Here is a 20,434-nt window from a genome sequence, read left to right on the forward strand (position 1 = left end):
TGTGAGCCCTGTGCCCTATGAGACGCACCCGTTGTAGAAGCGAGCCTAGAGAAAAGGCCAGGCAGCACACATATGCGGAGGGGGAGCTTTTCTCTTTTCCCTTTTCTCTTTTCTTTCCATTTTGCTGTGGTCTTAAACAACCACAGCCTGGGGTCGCAGGGACGTTATCGCTGTCCGGCCGCTCTCACTGCTAACGCTGTTCGGCACGGGAGCGGCGGCGGGCGTGCCTCCCACAGCCCCGGGGCGCGGCCTCGCCTGCGCAGCGCCCGCACCCTGCGCAGCGCCCACTCCAGCGCATCATGGAGCGGCGGGTTGCCCGTGAGTTCCGGCACAAGGTAGGAGCGCGAAGCCCACGGCCACCAGCGGTGGCTTCACCGGGCGAGTGCTGGCTGTGAACATAGCTGCTTCCCCAGGGCCGGGGTGAGGTGAGGCAAAGCGCTGGGCTGTGACACGGCTCTTGCCACCGGGAAGGCCCGGAGCGTGCTGCCGGCACTGCCCGCAGCAGAACGCTGCCTCTGTACCGGAGTGAGAGACGGGAAGGCAAAGGTTCGGGGAGCTTGGCGCTGCCGTGCCAATGGCGGGGAAGGGGATGGCAGCCTCTTACGAGCGGGTGGTTGTAGAAGTTGAAAGCCTGGAGCAGGGAGGGAGAGAAGAGGCAGAACATTTTCCCGGTGCACGAGCATTTTCAGGGCTTGATGCAATTTATTTTAATGTCGTGTAGGAAATGTGGCACCTATCCCAGTACAGGGGAGGCAGAGGTGCAGGTGCTGTAGTCCAGGCCCAGGCGGTTCAGCCGGTGCTGGGAAGACTTCAGCTCCACCTAGCATTAACGCTTGCGATTGTGCATGTGCAGTCATGTGCAAATATACTTGATACATGGAGCGACTCAGTCTGCCTGGCACGTCGTTTTGTCATTTACCCAGTTAAATAAGTACTCAGTGGAGCTCAAAATTGCATGAGCAAAGTAAGCTCAGAAAGCAATCTTTAAGGAAAGGAGGGGGGAAATGGCGTATGTGTTTATGGTTTTGCATAGCCATTTAGAACTCTCGGACTGAAGTTTTCTGTACAGTTTTGTGGGGCTTTTTTTGTTTTAGGCAGGAGACTGGTTGTTCTGTTGTATTTTTTTGTCATCTTGAGAATAGAGTTTCTTCGAAGTGATGTAATGTGTTTGATAGAATTATCACCTGGTAATAAACCCACTAACTAAAGAATTGTTAGGATGATGTACAGTGGCTGAAAAAAAAAAAGAAAAAAGACAAACCCAAACAAACTCAGCTATATGATAACCTGAAGTTCAAAAACATTAAGGAGTTGGATATTCCATAGTGATGACTCCAGACATCTGGCAAGTATTTCTGTCTTGCTGCCTATTACTGTATAACTCAAGTGGGTTGTGCAACATATCTATAAAGACTCTGGTTCCTAGGGAGATGATTACCATCTTGAACTTTAAACCTTTTCCCTTTCATTGCTGTAATTCAAAAATCAATCTAGTCCCACCCCTGATAACAAAAGACTTATCATCAGCATATGTTGTTGCAAATTTGTAGGATTCATATCTGAGTAAAACCTTTATCTGAATTAGAGGATACTGGAACAGGTCTTTCCTTTAAATTATTTTTAGCATCCTGCTTCTAATGGCCTCTGTGGTAATTTTAATGTCTTGGATACTTACTTTTTCTGTGTCAAAACAGTGAAAATGCTCAGCCACAGGATCTGAGTTCCTTCAATTATTTGCCACTTTGTTTTTCTTAGTAATTTTAATCAGTTCTCCCTATCGACCAAGCAGCAATGCAAAATATTTAATATATGCAAATAAATTGGCTAGTTCTTAAATTTCTCTCAATAGGTTTTCAAACTGTTGTAGCTTAAATACACCTTTATATTATTCTTTGAAAACTGACAGGTTGGACTAGTGCTACAGTAGTGCATAACTGTAACCTGAACTTTGTCCACGCCAAAAAGTGCTTCCCCCCCCCCCCCTTCTATTCTACTGAATAAGCTTTCATAGGCATGTTGCCAGATTTTATTTTTCTTTTGTGTACAGATGCAATGAACTCATTTATTTCTATGAAAAGCAGTGCAATTTATGTAGTGAGAAACAGAGCATAAGCAATTCTTTGTGATCTAGGATTGTAAATTATGCAACTAATATGAAGATACACTTAAATAATCACAGAAAGGTTGAGGCTGGTTGAGGCTGGAAGTGACTTCTGGAGGACATCTGCTCCAGCTCCTCTGCTGAAGCAGGGGTATATAAAGCAGTCTACCCAGGACTGCGTCCAGATTTGTGTGTATATATATATATATGTGTATATATATGTGTGTGTGTATATATATGTGTGTATATATATATGTTCTTGGATTGAAAGCTGTAAAATCATCTTTCCCATAACTCCACAGCTATTTTCTCAAGAAATAGATACTAAAATACTTCTCTGATCCAAGTTATGACATGTTATCACTGATGGTTTTGGGTTTTTTTTTCTCGGTTGGTTGGTTTGTTGGTTTAGTTTTTTTTACCTTAACATGCAGGGGCATGGTTTTTTAGGGCTTATAAAAAGTAGAGTCAGCTCTTAAAAGGTGGTGACAAGCCTAGATAAAGTGTATGTCTACGCTAAGACTCTGTCCCAAGGAACTAATGAATAGGAAAATGGTAAGAGATGCAGGTGGCTACAAGGAAATGGTAACTGATGGAGTAGAAGGCAGCAGGAAAAGAATGACCTAATTACAGAGATGGCCTAGGAAAATTAACCCAGCTGTAGCATTCTGAATATATAAGAAGTCACTTGGGTCATTGTTTTTGTTGGAGGACAGAGAAATCACTGGTGCAGGGTGAGAAGTGCAGAAATCAAACAGGAAGATTGAATATTTTTTGAGGAAGAAATGGCAGAATCTGGATGTAGCCCTCCAGTTCCTGAGAGGGAGTGGAAATATGTCCATCAGCTAACATATCAAGTGTAAAATGTACTGTTGTTACTGGTTGTTTTCCCAATCAGGAGAAGAGATGATGATTTTGTTCTTTGCTGTGTAGTGCTGATATGCTTAAACATTTGATGTTCTTCATGAGACACCATTCATACAGTACCTTAGCTAACACCAGAGACTGAGGTCTGTATACCAGAACCAAAGCTGCTTTATATGTTGTATTTTTCCTGATGGAGAAGGGAAAAATATATGTTGGACTTAGTTTTATATGTATCACCTTGCCTTGAGTCTATATACAGTATTGGTGAACCAGTCAGTTTTGATTGCAACTACTTTATTTCATTTCAAGGCAGACTTTCTCTTTTGTGTTTTGAAATTCACTGTGAATAAATTGGTTTACTCACTAGTATTACTGTCAAGCAATCTTGTCCTGCATGTAGCTTTATGGCTTCTAGGTGTTTTGAAAGTGTCTTATTCCAGAGGACACAAGTAATAGAAAACAACCTGCATGTGGAGTCTTGCTGGTTTTAGAGACCCAGGAGGAACAAAGTGAATATGAAGCATGTATTTAGTTTAAAATATAATAAGAACTGCTGGAAATCTAGAAAGAAATGGCCTTTCTTTAAGTATGCAAATTGGTCCTCAGCCATCACGTCACAGTAATATTAGCCTTTAGGTCAGATGTAAATCGTTTTCCTAAACATTAAGCTTGTCCAAATGTAGAACTAATGTGATGTGACATCTCACTGAAAGCAGTATCAGCGGGGGTCTTCCTGTCACTGAATATAAATTAAACTCAACAAATGAGAATTCTTGGGATTTTTTTTTTTTGTTTCATTTTACTGTAATTATCCAAGAGCAGGCATAGTAATCTGACACTGGTTTAAGTAAGCGTACTATTAGTGGGGGAGGAAAGAATAACTAGCAAGTTCTGTCAGTTAGGAGCTGGAGCAAAGAGGAAGAGAAGTGCAGCAGTTTGCGTAATGTTGCAAGTGAGATTCTGAAATCAGTGGTTTGGATGACAGAGCATAGATTATAATCGCCTCAGTGTGGTGGTTTTATCTGTAACAGCATGTGCTATATTAATGAATGGCCAAAAAGTTTTCTGAAAACATTTATTCAACAGTACAGTGATTATCAGGTAAGGTAAATATGATATTATTGTAATAATACTATTGCTGAGGGGAAATCTAGGATACAGAATATATCGATATTTACCATGTTGTCCAATTGTTATCATACTGACTTTAGAATCTTGTTATAAGTTTGACACTGTGAGGTAATGCTGCATTGCAAAACTGTTTATCTCTAAAAAACCCAAAAAAAAGTTTTTCCCTGTTGACAAATCCTTAAGCCATATAGCAAATATTTCAAAGTCTTCTGTGTTCCACATTTGTGGCTATTTAGTCAGAGATTCACCATAATGTCTTTGGGCTTCCAGGTTAATCTACTAATTGACAATGAAGCGGAGAAGGATTACCTTTATGATGTGCTGCGGATGTACCACCAGTAAGATCTAACTTTATATATGTTTGTGTAGGATTTTACTAATGCTTTTTAAATGTAAAGAGTGAATATTTGAGATTTTAAGTGTCCTGCTATATGCTGTTAGGTAAGTAGTTGTAGTTTCTATCCTGTTTAATGAAGTCTTATATGTTTACAGCATAGCCTGCAGACAGGGAAGGAGTATCTGTAAGCTGTAGAGTTACTTTGGTGTATGACTTGGCAGTTTTGTAGAAGAATTTAGTGGTTCTTACCGGGGAGACAAAAGGCACCTGGATGATAAAAACTGTTCTGAGGAAACAGAAAGAGAGCTTTAATCAAATTCATTAATATTTCCAAGTAATGCGTATTTATTTGCAAAAGAGGCTTTCACTGAGTTTACTTTTCCAAGTTTTTTCTAATTATTCAGCTAAGAATTTATTTGCAACTGCTTTATCTGAAGGCCGAAAAAATTTAGTCTGGGAATCTCTTTGGCATGTTTAACAGCCCTGGCTTATTACAACATAATGTGGGGAAAAAAAGGTAAGGTGATAGGCATATTACCAATCCTTTTACTAAACTGATTTAAACCACGATTGCTTAGGACCTGTATCATTGCAAATGAGATCAGCCTCTGATCCATTGTTTTTCAAAGAAGATGAGAATGTATTTTCCACTCATCAAAGACAGGTGGCTCTGGTAGACATTGTTTCCATTCATATCTTAATAGCATCTCAGCTGACTGAAATGTAGATGTTTCCATCTGATGTTTGTACTGAGCTATAGTTATGGGTGTATTCAGCTGCATATCTGATTCAGTTTCACTCAGGTCTGTCTAATTGCTTCTCTATTCATAAAGCCTGTTTAGAAAGCCAGTTGATTCAGTAGCTCTTAATTATTTAAAATCTTCTTGCAGTTACAAAATTAACAATGCATATAGTAACTTTTCTTCAATTTCCAAAATCGCAATGACGTGAGCAAAATTTCCAGTATCTTTGTGAACATATGTTGATAATGTGTCACTTTTCTGGAATACATTATAAAGTATTCCAGGGCAAATTACATGCAGTTGCTGTTGGAGTTAATGTTTAATGTCTGCTTCAGTGTGAATAGCATTTCTAAGAGCATTTGGCCTTTAATCCCACGTAATATGCATTCCTGATCTGTATTTTCATTGCATATGCCTCAGAAATATTGTATGCCAGGAAGTGCAAATTATGAGAGAGGGAACAGCAAATAATATCGACTTAAGTTTAGCTGGATGGTGTGTAGGAATAGCTCCACTGAACCCTAGGGATATGTCCCTTCTACTCTTGCAACAAAGTGCATTTTCTAGACCTATAGCTATCTCAGTGCTGACAATATCAAGGAGATTACTTTTGATAGCTCTCATAAAACAGATGCTCACAACCATTTAACTTCTGTTGAGTCTTTTTAATTTTATTTAATTATTATTGGTTCATGGACCTTCAATTTGATTTAAAAAAAAAATAAATAAATTAAGACTTAAACCAAGTCTGCTCAAGCTACTGAGTACTGTGATTTCTTTCCTGGATAAAACAATTTGTTGATCCCCTAAGTTCAGGAAAGGAAGGGCCTTGTAGCCTTGGCCTGCTTAGAAGGATTCCTAACTAGGGAGGAAACAAAAGCCTAGTAGGCAAGTGTATCTGATCTGGGAAGTTATTTCCAAATGGTTACATAAATCTTTTGGTGTCTCTGAGGATGAAATGAAAGGTGTTACCTGTAAAAATGATGTGCGTGACCTTAAAAGATAAAGGCAATATATAGGAGATATAAGTTATTTTGAAGCAGAATGTTTTTATTCCTCTTTGCTCACAAAAGATGTGCTTTCTCAGAGGCTGTTTTGCTTTGGTTAAATCAGCATCTGTATGAATAACTTTTTTAGTAGGTTGAAGGGATATGCAAATATTGAAGCCACATGTACAGCATGTTATTAAACGATGCTTTGTGTTGGTATGTTGATTAGCTGTCCTCGTTTTCTCCCTGTGTTGTTGTAGATCTATGAATCTCCCAGTACTTGTGGGGGACCTGAAACTTGTGATTAATGAACCAAGCAGATTGCCTCTATTTGATGCCATCCGCCCACTTATCCCATTAAAACACCAGGTGGAATATGATCAGCTTACACCCAAAAGATCACGGTAAGAGAATGCAGAACAAGCAGGAAATACTGACTGAGTTTTCAGATAAATTCTGAGTAAAATATTAGTCACCTTTTTAGAGATGGGCAGAATTATTTTACTTTTGATATATTTGTACAGTTCTGAGCTACCTGAAATCATTTGCCAAGTAGTTTAATCTATTAAAAGCAGGGTAAGGGGGTAAAACCCAGTGCTTTCCAGCTGAAACCATCTTTTCTCATTTTCCCTGAATTTAATAATAATAAAAAAAATCTTACAGCTCTAACCCTCTAGAAGTAGCCAACTTCAACAGTCGCAGATGTCTTTTCTTATGAAAAATACACAGCCTTCCAAACTTCAGTCTGCTTGCCTTTTTTATACATAAATGTTACAAGAGAAAATTAATGCATAACTTTTATATAAAACATTATTGCCACAAAGTTTTACACAGCTGAATAGTTGAATATCTTCCATTTTTGCAGAAAGCTGAAAGAGGTGAGATTGGATCGTTTGCATCCTGAAGGACTTGGAATCAGTGTGAGAGGTGGAGTGGAATTTAGCTGTGGCCTCTTCATCTCCCAGTTAGTTAAAGGAGGACAGGCAGACAATGTTGGACTTCAGGTAAGAAGTCCTTCATACCTGCTGTGCTGCAAAAAGCCTTTTTCTACAATATCAGGGAAGTGGTCAGCAAGAATTCTTTTTTAATATTAAGAAGTTGCTATTTCTAAGGTGCTCATCTCTTGTAATAAAGTTCATAAAGTGTGTAAATCAATGTCATAGTAAATACCATTATACCAGTGGTGAATTAGGTTATTAAAACTTTATTTCCACTATTTTTGGTGATAGGTAGAGCTTTTTTCATTGGAATATGATAGTTACTGAAGATAAAATGGCTTTCTGGAGTGTTTTTTACTTCATGAGTTCCAATAGTTAAACAGATGGGAAGAAAGATCTCTAACTAGACTGTGGCAGAGTGTTTTAAGTTGCCAAAATCTGATTAAATATAGAACAGAGCATATAAATACTAAAAATGTTAATTCTTCATTGTACAGATATGATTTGTGTAATGAAGTGTTTATTTCAACTGAATATATAAATTGTGGAGGCGTTGGTTTATGTAATGGAAGTATATAAAAGAAAGAATTTATTTTTAACCATTTCTGGTATCTTTTGTACCGCACAGAATTGTGCTTTCAGTGATTAAATTTTAGATACATGAACTGTAGCAAGGTTGGTAAGAATAATCATGTATAGAAACACATTTTTAATAAATCAGAAGTTATGCAATTTGCATTAATCTTTTGGTTTTTGCTGTTTTTTGAATGTGCCATTTCTTGTATATATGTCTTGGTGAAGAGAGAATTGAGCAGTTGCTGTGGCAAATGTCTGCATCTTTCTGGGCTTTCAAAGCTGATAAGGTGTATTAAAGGTCTGTGTTTCTAAGTAGAAAGGCTATTATTCCTGGCTAATTTTAATTTGTTGAATGTGAATAGTTGTTGGAAGTATCAATGTTTAAGGATTATATTTAACACCAGTCCAAAACATATTAGACGTTATTAGACAAAATGGCATTATTCACAATAGTGTTTGATTAAACTAGTGCATTTCATAGATATGCCTCAGTGTAACCCCACAACTCTCTTAGGTGAAAAGAAAAAGAAATTCTCTTTCGACAAAGCAGTCACAATTAGGGTTCCATGTTTGTATAATTCATGCAGAGACCTTTCTAAAATTTCTATGTTTGCATATATGCACGTGCCCTTTTTGAGCATTCATACCTATATATCCCATTCAGAATCACCATGGAATTAGTCTAATCTTCTGGCAGCTTGCTCTGGACAGATGCATGACTGACTCCCTGGATGCTTTCAGAAACTCCTTCTTGGAACAAACCCATAGATTCAGAGAATACACCCCCACATATTCTGTATTTAGTTAGAATTGAGAGGGCGGCATAGGACACTGCAAACACTGTGCTGGATGTGTTGGTAGCCTACTTTTAAGCATGGGATTTGCTAGTGGGTAACTCCAGAAAAGGGTGTTGATGCACCTTCACAGAGTTTGCCCTACAAAAGCTTACGTACCTTGTGGTGCTACATGACTCGGTGAGAATGGGAAGTGTAGACAAAAGAATTGTTCCTGGACTGTGATCAGCTCAGTAGAGAGATTCCAGCTGCATCTTTCCTCCGCTGATAGAAAATTGAGAAAAAGACCAAGACCAGTCACTTATGGGTCTTGAAAACATCTCCTGGAAAATACTGGAAGGCATTAATGATGCTGAGAAATAAAGGACTTAATACCCAGTGTCTTAAGCCATCAAGCTTCTCTCCTTGTTTCAGATTGTTTTGACACGTTGGATAGATAAGGAGTTATCCTCAGTTGTAAGGATGCCATTCTTTTTTTTTTCAGTACACAGAAAGGCTTTTCTGGCTCTCTGGGACCGGGGTCATTGTACTACATGTTGGTGACAGTGAATTGGGTTGTAAAGGATCTTTGGGCTGGGTTGTACTGCAACTAAGAACTAATGAGTTTGGCGACGAAGTAGGGACAATAAGGGGGAAATATGCTTGAGACTGACTATGAATTTGTCAGGGTTAGGTTATATGTATTAGTATGAGCAGATGGTGCTTTGCAGCTCGTATAACTGTCTGACTTACGTTTTTTGATATGTGGTGTTAAAGCTCAGCCTAAAGTCCCTTCATAATAGGTGGCACTAGGCACTTTCTGAACCCGAGTGAATAACACGAGCTGACAGTCAGTCCATTGTTCTAAATTGCTGTCTCACAGTAACACCAACTGCTTCTGAAATTTCATCCACCTGCTTTATTTAACTAAATCTCTACACATTTTTATCCCAGAACTGCTGTCTGAGAAAAGTATAATGATCTCCTATTAGACTGTCAGTTTATGTACTGCGGCTTTAAAAAAAAAACCATCTGATTCATTTACATGGTTTCTCCTTTAAGTAGTTTCCAAGTTAGATTAAAACGGCTGAATGGTCATGAAGCCTCCCTGAGGTATTTGTAATTTTGATTCTTTTTTTTGATTGCAGGTTCTTTAAAAGGCAAGTAAGTATTTTGTCCTTTCATGAAGAAATGTTCTTTACCTCCACCTCTCTACCTCCCTTTCTGATTCTTATGTCTATGGGGATTTTGTTGAATACCAAGAGATAGAGATTGGTATGAATGATGAAAGTGGAAGAAGTATACAAAATGAGAAATTTGAAACAGTGATGTTATGTAAAAAACCTTCAGTTTCCTGGAAGCACTAAATATTATATTTCTTATGTTAAAAGTTACAAATAATAGGCTTTTACTTGAGTAAAGTTAGGCTTACAGCTTTTCTTTTGGAAGTCTGTCATCTCCCTGTTTGATAGGGAAAGGGGAAACAGCTATATAACAAAATAAAGTTCACTGTTTTAGTCTGCTCAATCCTGCAGACTTTTATTTCTAATGCTTTTGATTCAGAAGGTTGGTATACAGCGATTCGAGTACAAAAGTAACAAAACATAAAAAAAACCTATGAAATACCTCAGTGTATGAATACTTTTTTGTTTTTGTTGTTCATTTTTGTTATATGTCTGTATGTCCCCTGTAGTTCAGCCCAGGTTGTGGTATTTCTAAAGCAAAGTCAGTCTTAGTCAGTCAGTAATACAAATGTCATTAGGATGAGTGAAGAATACTAGACTGTCTTTTCATGTCATCTCACAAGCTCAGCAAAGAGAAGTATTAAAAATACCTATATGGAAAAAGTTCATTCCCACATGGGAGGAAAAATTAAAGTATGCTCTTGGTTGCATTTATAATTTTGTAACTGTGTGCCTCTTGGGGAGATGATACAGTACTAAAAGATACGACTCTCAGTGAACGATGACATCCTCAATGCAACGCTAGTTTTGCTGATAACAGAAGCTATATGGAGACTCACAAATGGCATTGCAATTTGCAGTCCCAAAACGGGGATGCTTCTGGGTGTTAAGATGTTGCAGTAAATAACAGTAGGTTAGGTTACCATTTTAAAAAGCTGGGTTTGTGCAAACCCAAGCTGCATGGTCTTTTATAACCTGTATGATGCAAAAGATGCAAATGAAAGAGGGAATCTTGAACTAAAGACGGACAAAAAGCCCCACCACCACCAAATATGTAAGACCAACAGAAAAGTCCAGGTAGATCAAATGAGGTCAAGATTGTACACTTCAGGCTAAGTAGTTATACATAAACTTGTGGTATTTTTGCAAGTGAGTAATCCAGAGAGAGGTCTCTGGATGGGGTAAGCTTTTTGAACATTTTATTACTGATGAACTCAAGCTTCCTTTGAAAAGCAGTCATCACTTGCTTTCCTGCTGTTTCCTAGAATAACAAGCAGAATCCAAAATAGGCTGTCTTTACGCACAGTGCCATAAGTCTGACTTAGTTCCAAGGCATTTTGCTTCTTGGCAGTACAATTGCATTGCCAGTGCTAGTCCCAGTCCTTAAAACGCATTATTTGCAATGGGTTTCCTGAAGTGCTGAGGGCAATGGAACTGATCCAGCCTAGCTGAAAATATAGTGTTTGTATTTGCAGGGGAAGGAGGCCTGCAGTGACAGGGTGGCCAGGCCTGTGGTGTGGATTGGTGGGGTGGATATGGTTTTGAATGTTTGTAATAAGGTGGATATGGTTTTGAATGTTTGGAATAAGTTTGAGTGCTCCCTCATAGTAAGAGCTGTCAGACGTGTGACACTAAATCACTTTTCCTTGTCTGATTCTGCATTTTTACCAGAGATTTTACGCTCAAAAGCCATCAGTACTGACTTACTTCAGCTCTTATGAAGCATCATATTAAAAACTCTTACTGGCTTAAATGGAAACAGTCAAGCTCTTAGGAGTGCTGTGAGCTGCACGCAGGCCACTGCCCTGGGTGAGATTTTTGGGTGTCCAGCAGGTGGGGCAGCAGTCCCACCGGTTGGGGCTGTGGACCACAGTCATCTTCAGCTTCTGCAAGTGTGTTCTCTCCTGCAGGACAGTCACGTACTGCGTGCTCTTTGCTTTTGTAGGCTTCTGGTGCTGTGTTGGATCAGATAAGTTCAGTGGGGAGGAAACTGTGCTGCATGAGCTATGCTGGTAGAACAGTGTTAAAGTTGTGTGTACTGGTGGAGAGCATACGGCACTTCCCAGACCAAGTAGAAAAGTGTGTGGAAAAGTGAAGAAAATAAATGGAGTTATTTGGGGTTTGTTTTTTTTTGTTGGTTGTTTGGGGTTTTTGTTTGCTTGCTTGTTTGGTTGTTTTTTAGCTGAACAGATCACAGTAGGAAGATTTGATAATACTTACAATAATGAAGCAGAAGGTCATGGCATGCCCAATGTCCTGACACCCAAGGTGTGTGTTAACCTGTCTCTAAGACACAGGCCATATTGAGGAATTCCTACTTCCAGTTCCACCCCCTCCTCTGCATAAATGTGGTGATGGAAATTTAGGCTTTTGGTGCTGAGCTGTGCAATGCCATAGAGGTCTCCAGCAGTGCCCATTTTTTACCCTTAAAACTGTTAACAAGGCACAAAGAAGGTAGTCCTCAGTGAGCTCAACTGTGACTTCTTCACTTTTTCTCAAGCACAGAAATCTCCCCTCAAACTGGTGTGCCAGAGAAACCACTGGATATGCTGTGTCATTTAGTCTGTGTGGGCAGTAGATCACCTGCTCAGTCTAAGACTGGTGGTATTGTCTTCTGTCCTTCCAGTGACAGAAAAGTTGTAAAGTTTCTATGGGGCAGAATGGAAGTATATGGCTTAAAAAGGAGGAAAAAAAAAAGTTGGTTTTCTTTTTTAAAAAATTGGGTCACAGTTACCTAAGGTGGCACAGTCTTAACAAGCATGTTAAAGGTTGATAATTATTGTAATATTGTGAATATTGCAGTGGAGTCTTTAATTCCATAAGCAGATAGTGGGTCTTTTTGCTCCACCTTAGTTGGGCTGAATCAAGCTGCTCATTCTGTTGTGTTCCTGCTGAGTCTTCTGTGCCTCCTGCATTCTGGAAGAGCTAACCCTTCTGATCTTCTGCAGCTGCAATTGAAAGTGTTTCACAACTGATCTTGGTACCAGTGGCTGATGCACCAGCAGCCCCAAAGCAAGCGTATGAAAGGGAAGTTCCCCTCAGATCAGAGCTAGCATAGCCAGAATCTTGTATTAAGTAACTTTCACCAAACACGTTATGGTGAACCTACCCCTTCCCCTAAACTCTTTTGCCAATTAAGATGTTTTAAAATCTTGATTTGTAGTATAAGGACCTTTTCAAAACTTAAGTTCCAAAGCACAGAGCCCCTCAGCAAAGTAATTGTAGATTCTCTTTATTTATTTTTTTTTTAATGAGTGTGAGAATGCATTCCACCCAAATTTTGTTGTTTAGAACTAGGTGCTTTGGCTTTGCTGACACTTCAAATCAGCTTGATGCAGATAGCAGCATGGAAAACTCAAGCCTAAACTGAAATGTAGCATCTTGGAACTTTAGTCTTTAAGTGGAACATGCAAGGCAGTCATTAACTAGGGATAATAGTGCCATGAAACCAGACATATTTGTGAGAAGGCACACAAAGTTTCATTGATTAATAACAAACTCCTGTTCTGTTGATGTTCATGAGAACTTTTGTGAACTATCAAGATGGCATTTTGACTGGACACTACCTGGAATTTACAAAGTATTCGGGATTCAACATCATCAAAATGATTGTCAGATTACGTCACTGTTTAAAAACCTTTTAATGTTAATTCACAGTTTATTTTTTTTTTCTTCTCCCTTTCATCTTTTAGGTTGGAGATGAGATAGTTCGTATAAATGGATATTCCATTTCATCATGCACACATGAAGAAGTCATAAATCTCATTCGTACAAAGAAAATAGTGTCCATAAAAGTAAGACGTAAGTAAAAAAAAAAAAATCACCTGTATCACTGAAGGCTGCTGTTAATAGATTGCTGGTGATCTGTAGAAAGTGTGACGTAACAAAGTGTTTTTCTTTTTCAGATATTGGCATGATACCTGTCAAAAGGTAACCGTTTTTGATTTGAAAACAGATTAAGTGATTCATTTTCACATTGCCTCTTCAGTACCCAAAGAACCTTTGTGTTTATGTGTATATGAAAATGTGTGAATGGGCATCTCTGTAGCTGATTAAAAGGTCATGTCCTTTGTGATAAACAGGCAGATTTTAAGACAGTTGCCTACTTAAATGAACCAAATTCTATTTTCTTATTATTCATGATTTTACCTGGAAATTTCATTATCAGTGCACCTATCTTAACAGAGCTCCACTGCTTCTCTGTTAAAAAATATTTGAGGATTTCTTCAGAACTTAGAAGATTTTCAATTTGTTATCCTCTTCCAATTGCTTTGAATATTAATGATGGGAGGTGTCTCTTTTCTTAGACATTTATATAAGCTATTCAGGTTGTTCGGCTCATTTTCTCACTCTTTCTTAGAGTTACCCAAAACTTATTATTTCGCTTGAGGTGTTTTTCTCAATTTTACATATGCCCAGCTTTACTAGCCGAAATAGTTGTATGCTTGTTTGTTCTATTTAAATAGCTGGAAAATAAACCAGTAGTTGTGGATGATATTCAAAGGAATTTGTGAATTCTTTTGTGGCAGAATAGGAGGCCCCATTCCAAAGTCGCTTCTTTAATACATGCACATTTATTTTGTCCCCAATAATTTAAATTACTTTTCCCTTCCAGTTCAGCAGATGAACCCCTTAAATGGCAATATGTGGACCAGTTTGTGTCAGACTCTGGGGTAAGAGATAAATATGTTACTAAGATGTCTTCTGGGAAATGTCTAATGGCAAATGTCTAATGGCTCTGACACACTTTTTCCTCTGACCTTATCACAGAAGTTATTTTACGTATTTCTGTAATGCAAGATCTTGTTGCAAATGTTGTGGGAGAAACATTTGTTGTGGTGTGAAATGATTCTAAGCATCATTAAGTAAGGAAAGGGCAGGATACCAATGAGATATCTTTTACTCATCAATTGGTGCTTTATTTTGGTTTGGCTTATTAACTTATCAGGCTACCGTTCTTCTGTATAAATCTTTAACAGACTGTTTGGCTTATCTTAGCTGTATTAGTGGCGTAATGGCAGGTATGAATGCAAGTGACTTCTGTGGGTTGCAGAAGTGAAAAGGGAGACCACAATTACCATTCTTTTGCTTTCAGGAAGAAATTGTTAAATAGCACTATCATGTATTTTTCCAGCCCTTTTGTTAGGGAACATCTAAGTTATTATTTTGCTGTATCAGTTTCCTTTATTTTTTCTTTACCCTTTTCTGAAGACAAAGTTTGACTAAACATTCTTATCCAAATAGAAAGATAAGTTCAGTCTTTCACCTCAGCCATGTAGCTCCACTGAAATGACTGTACTTGATGTTCTTCTGCAGTGGATCCTTTGAAGAATCTTATCTTGATGTTGGCAGGGTTTATCCTGGCTTATTGAAATTCTGTAGTAGTCTTGATACAAGTTGTGCATGAGTAACATCTGCTCCACTTTTTAACCCCCTACAGGAAGGAAAGGGCAGTGTTGCTGGTCTCGCTTCTTGGGGAGGGAGAGACAATAAAGAGAAGAAAGTCTTCATTAGCTTGATTGGTACAAAAGGCATGGGATGCAGGTGGGTACATGTTATTTAATGTAATTTATGTCTTATTTAATGTCACTGGCTTGTTAAGTGAGACATCCAAGGCAGTTACTTCCATCCTTCACTAATATCGTATCAAGAAAATGAACATCCACACTGGATCAGGAAGGCAAACTGGAAAAGGAGGGTATGTGTGGCACACCTTTGTCTAATAATATGTAATCATAAATGCCTGTGTTACAAGTTCTGACTTAAAACCAAAATAATCTTTTAAAAGTAAGAGCAGGCTGGAAGTGAGATAATACAAGTTGTCATGGAATTGGATCTTTTAAATGCTTTTACATTTCAAAATACTTTTAAATGCTACTCTGTGACACAGCAAGTTCCAGCACTGCCCACTGTCAGGTTCACTCCCTGATCTTAAGACTGCTTTCTGTGACTGAAAAACTATTCACTGCTATATCCAGTTCCTAAAAGTAATGTTAAATTTGCTAGATTTTTAGAAATATGAGCAGATGCTTCTTAGAGTCATGTCCTTGCAGCTAGTTATGGAGGTTTTGGGGATATGAAGGTATGGTAGGATTTCTTCAATATTTAGATGGATGTAGTTGACATTGTCAAGATTGAACTGCACAGCATATTTTCTAAAGCATAAGTTTTCTTTTATATTATTTGGAAGATGTAAAGGTGTTAAAAAAATATTTGCAAACCATGGAGGGGTGATTCCATCACCTGCTGGATATATTATCTACAAAAATCCCTTCTGTCTTTAGGCCCAACTAAGACTGTAGCTTAAAGTTTCCAGGCTAGTTGTTGGCCTCTAGTTGAAGCATACTTCTTGCTTTCTAATAAATAATCCTGAAAAATACCATTCAATTATACGTAAAGTATACTGCAGTTCAGTGAGTAAATGTGCAAGCAATTAAATATTCTTCATTGTGTTACATGCCTTCAAATGTCATTAGTGTCCCAGTCCCTTAGACCATATAGTCAGTATACTGTGCTAGTTTCAACATCTAAGGCAAAACCTAGGAGCTTGAATGTTTTTCTTTTCAATTTTCTTTCAGGTTTGGTTTTTTTTCTGAATTTTGTTGTTTGTTTCAGAGTAGGATAATAACACAAAAGAATTCTTTAACTGGAAACAAATTGTGAAAGAAAAAAAAAGCCAACTAAGACTTCTCACTGTTATACACTTACTGTATAAATATTATCCTATAAATGTTTGGTTTTTTCTATTATATCAGTATTTCCAGTGGCCCAACACAAAAACCAGGCATTTTTATCAGCAATGTTAAGCTGGGTTCTCCTTCAGCAGAAGTGGGCTTAGAGGTAAGTATGCCACATTCCAAGGTAGGTACCACAAGGAAATCTCCTTTGGTATTTAGTACTGCAGGGATTCTGGACCACTGTAAAGTCGCTAGCTGTGGGTTTTTTCCCCGTTGGAAAGAAATACCTTGTGGTTACATTTCAAATGAAGTGAGTTTCCAAATGTTTAAGAACATCAGAGTGCTCTCCTGGGTTGGAACAATAGCCAATCAAGCACAGTATTTGGTCTCAAACAGTGGCAATAGGAAATGCTAATGTAGGAGGATGTGCAAGCCTGGCTAGTTTCTGGTCTGTTCCCCTTGTACTTTGTAGTACCTATAATTATTGTATTTAGAATGCTAGAAACTGTATCTCTTTCTGTTTTCATCTAATGTATGTATTAATTCAGCATCTGTACTAAAATTTCAATTATCTCCTTTAAGGTTGGTGATCAGATTGTTGAGGTAAATGGAGTGGACTTTTCTAATGTGGATCATAAAGAGGTAAGATCAAGACTTCCTAGCTCCCTCAATTCATAGTTGTCAACTTATTAAGCATCTGTCTGGTTTTACTGGCTGCAAAAAATATGTTTGATACTGGGCTACTTAACCAAAGAGGTTGTATATGGAGCATGAGTATTTGGAGATTTGAATAACTACCACCCTGTTGTGTTCAAGTAGGTCTTCTGGAAATTCCAGCCTAGACAGCCAGCATCTTTCATCATATATATCTATACATATAAATATATATATATGTAAATACATATAGGCATTTTATCACTTAATTCAGACTTGTTTGTTTTAATTTGCAGGCTGTCAGAGTGCTCAAAAGTAGTCGTACTTTGACTGTCTCTGTGGTAGCAGGCGCTGTAAGTAGTATATTTGTAAAAGCAGAACATTTGTGAAAATTGCTATGTGGGCAAATAAATGTTAAAAATTAATAGATAAGAAGTAAAGCCATATTCCTTTATAATGTCTGTACCACTAAGTTCTGTCAACCAGGGCAGTGTTGAGTGGCTTTTGATTACTTTACTGATAACTATCCACAAGATTCTCTGTAAGCAGTGTAAAACAGTTTCATGACTGTGGGCCAGTGCAAAACCATTCCCATCACAAGGAATGGAAGTTAACCTTACTTTTCTAACAGAAAGCTGCCTCTGCTGAAACAAGAAAAGTGAACTGGATTGGAGCAAATTAATCTGTTGTCCTGAATAGCCGATGTTTTAGTCTTATTCCACATTAATTCCTTGTGTAACTGTTTACCTGATTTGTAGTGTATCAACACATTGAAAATTGTTCAGTTTGTCCTTTTCCACTGTTCCCTACAACGGAACTATATGCCTTTAGGGCCTAATCTAAAATCAGCTGAAATAAATTAAATCTTCCCACTGACTTGTGTGACTTTGAATGTTGTAATGTTTTTACTGCTTTAATCCTTCTTAGAGTAAAAAGTATAGTTATATACGAGAGGATACTGAAGTTCCATAGACTAATTGAAGATGGTATTTTCTAATTGACTTGCAATTGAATTAAATAGGAAAAACAAGGTTAAGAAATCACCTAAGCTACTTCTAAGTGCTCATGTATTCTGTACAGCTGTATTAAGGAATTTGTGGTATAAGTAAACTACTCTTACAGTAACAAAAGATGCAGTTGTCTAAAGGTATTGTCAATTGTTACTTAAACAAATGCTCCAGACTAGTTGATTCAGCTTCTGGAATGCAACATCCTAAGGACTTAATTTCAACTCCCAGATACATTACTAGCTGTTAGAAAAAATAAGGTTTATGCAGGCATGTACCGCAGTGGTTGCATCCTTAAAATGAGTAATCTTTTGCTCTACCCTACTTCACCTTGCTTGTCTCTCCTCAGTATACGTCTTAGTACTGAAGAACAGTTTGCCAAAGGAAACAGACTCTCTACTCCTGTTTTTTGGTCAGCAAAGACTGTGGTGCAAAGGCATTCGTCACTGCTTTTTTTTGTTTGAGCTGTTTACTTTGAGCCTTAGAGACATAAAACGTCCTGCCTTCCTAATTAACATGGGATTTTAATTTTGGTAGTGAAAATTAGATGGATGATATCAAAGTGTTCTACACATAGCACCATGGAAATATCTTTCTTGAATAGAAAATATTGCTGGTGTCTTAATTTTAAAGCAAACAAAACAGGAACAAAAACTGAAGCACTATGTAACCTTTTGGCAATGTACAGTCCCTGTATTTGGGTTCTCTGAATGACTGTACATTTCCACAGCAGCCAGGAACAACAGCATTAAGATGCAGTAACTGTATAGTTGTCTTCCACACTGGGATTCATGCAGTGTGCTGATCTCTAGGACTGCATTGCTCAGTTAGGTTTCAGGAAAGTATAATGTTGAGTGTTTTCTGGGTGACACACTAAGCGTGTCTTTGGCATAGACCCTTATGCTGTTGCTGCTGACTTTCATAGTTGCATGCCTCTTCTGAGGTGTTTAGCACCTTGTATCTTTGAGACTGAAAATGAAGTAGCTCTTTGGAATGAAGTGGTCAGATCTATCAAGGTCTTTCAGAAAGCATTCCTCAGGAAAAAGTGATATGAGGAAAGAGCAGATGTGCTAGTATGTAAACACTTTAGAATTATTTCTTAGAAGAACTACATTCATGAGACCTTTTTGCCACTGATTTGGGTGGCGGCTCTGATTGCAGGGGAAGGAGCTGTTCATGACTGAAGAAGAAAGGCAGAGAGAAGCATGTGTTCGTGAGCAAGAACGCCAGGAGTTAATGCATCAGAAGCGACTTGCACTGGAGACTAACAAAATCATCAAAGAGCAGCAAGAGAAAGAGAGATTGTAAGAATGCTGTATAGGACAGTCTGAAAATTTTACCTTGAATTGGGAAAGGACGTGTAAGAGAGGAGCAACTCTGAGAAGATTCCCAACTTATATCAACTTAATTTTGCTTTTGTGGAGTCTGTGTTCATAAATCCTTATTCTGTGGTGCTCTTGATGTTCTGGGTTTTCAGAGTTGCTATCATGCAAACGCATGTTGAGTAGAAGGGTCACTTTTTTCCCCTATGATTCAGTGTGATATTAATTATTTTCATGATGCTATTCCCTCTTTCTTTATTTTATTTAGCACAGTTACAAATTTTAGCCTCTTAAAATAATATACTATGGAACTGGCTCAGAAGTAGACAGGATCTTAAAGAGTTAAATAGGTAATATGGCCTTGTTATCCAGATGGTAATTAAATGTCCTCGGGGTTCCTATGAAAGTATATTGAATCCTTGGTATCATAAAAACAACTTTTAAAAAGGAGCATTTTTCCTCAATGCGTGTGTGTTTGCCATCTGTATCTTTTACTGACTATATGCTGAAGCAATTTGTGCAAACTGTTACTCAGAAAATAATATTTTTATCATGGTGTCCTAATTCCTCTTACATAGAAGAAAACTGGAGATCTCCCAGAAGGCTGCAGAGGAAGAGGAGAGATATCGCAGAGAAATAGAGCAGTAAGTAAATACCTCACATAAGCATTATGCAGCCTGAAAAAACGGTCCTTGCATATTAGATCTGTCAGAAAACATTCTGCATGCTCTTTTATAATAGTAGCATTGTGTGATATTTCCATTTAGCTAAGTGGAGGGTCCAATGCATGAATAAGTACACCACAGTTATGGAACAGGAAACTGATCTGAAAATCAGCACCTGGGAAACATGAGGGTTATGGTAATAATAAATTCCAATGTGAAATTGAAGTTGGCTCCTTATTTTTAGAATGCTGTAAATGTATAGAGAAACTTAAGGAAGTTCTGTGTGTCAGAAATTGTTTACTCTGTTGTCACTGAATTACTACATTTAATTCTAAGAGAAAAAAGAAATTAATACTTCAAGGGAATGGATCAGGGAAGAAACAGAGAAGAATGAGTAAAGAGTTAAAAACATGCATATACTCAGGGGTTTGATGACATATCCACTTAGCTTATATATAAAAAAACAAACC

General features: G+C 37.9%; 1 protein-coding gene across 3 annotated transcripts in view; it reads left to right on the plus strand.

Moving 5' to 3' along the window:
* Positions 1-236: 236 nt before the first annotated feature.
* USH1C (USH1 protein network component harmonin) overlaps positions 237-20,434 on the plus strand; it is a 47,673-nt gene continuing 27,475 nt past the window's right edge. For 2 of the 3 annotated variants that reach the window (XM_062608873.1, XM_062608875.1), the window contains exons 1-13: positions 238-335; positions 4,370-4,437; positions 6,429-6,572; positions 7,034-7,172; positions 13,332-13,440; positions 13,545-13,569; positions 14,255-14,312; positions 15,080-15,183; positions 16,395-16,479; positions 16,899-16,958; positions 17,267-17,323; positions 19,139-19,281; positions 19,878-19,943. In XM_062608873.1, the coding sequence (XP_062464857.1) occupies positions 300-335; positions 4,370-4,437; positions 6,429-6,572; positions 7,034-7,172; positions 13,332-13,440; positions 13,545-13,569; positions 14,255-14,312; positions 15,080-15,183; positions 16,395-16,479; positions 16,899-16,958; positions 17,267-17,323; positions 19,139-19,281; positions 19,878-19,943 (1,094 nt within the window). In that variant the 5' untranslated portion in view covers positions 238-299. Of the gene's footprint in view, positions 336-4,369; positions 4,438-6,428; positions 6,573-7,033; positions 7,173-13,331; positions 13,441-13,544; positions 13,570-14,254; positions 14,313-15,079; positions 15,184-16,394; positions 16,480-16,898; positions 16,959-17,266; positions 17,324-19,138; positions 19,282-19,877; positions 19,944-20,434 lie in introns of all 3 variants that reach the window. The other variant, XM_062608876.1, reaches the window with a different exon arrangement.

This window comes from Pezoporus occidentalis, unplaced genomic scaffold (assembly GCF_034315485.1).
Source record: "Pezoporus occidentalis ecotype Australia unplaced genomic scaffold, CSIRO_AGI_Poc_V1 ctg131, whole genome shotgun sequence".
In the NCBI taxonomy this organism is placed as follows: domain Eukaryota; kingdom Metazoa; phylum Chordata; class Aves; order Psittaciformes; family Psittacidae; genus Pezoporus; species Pezoporus occidentalis.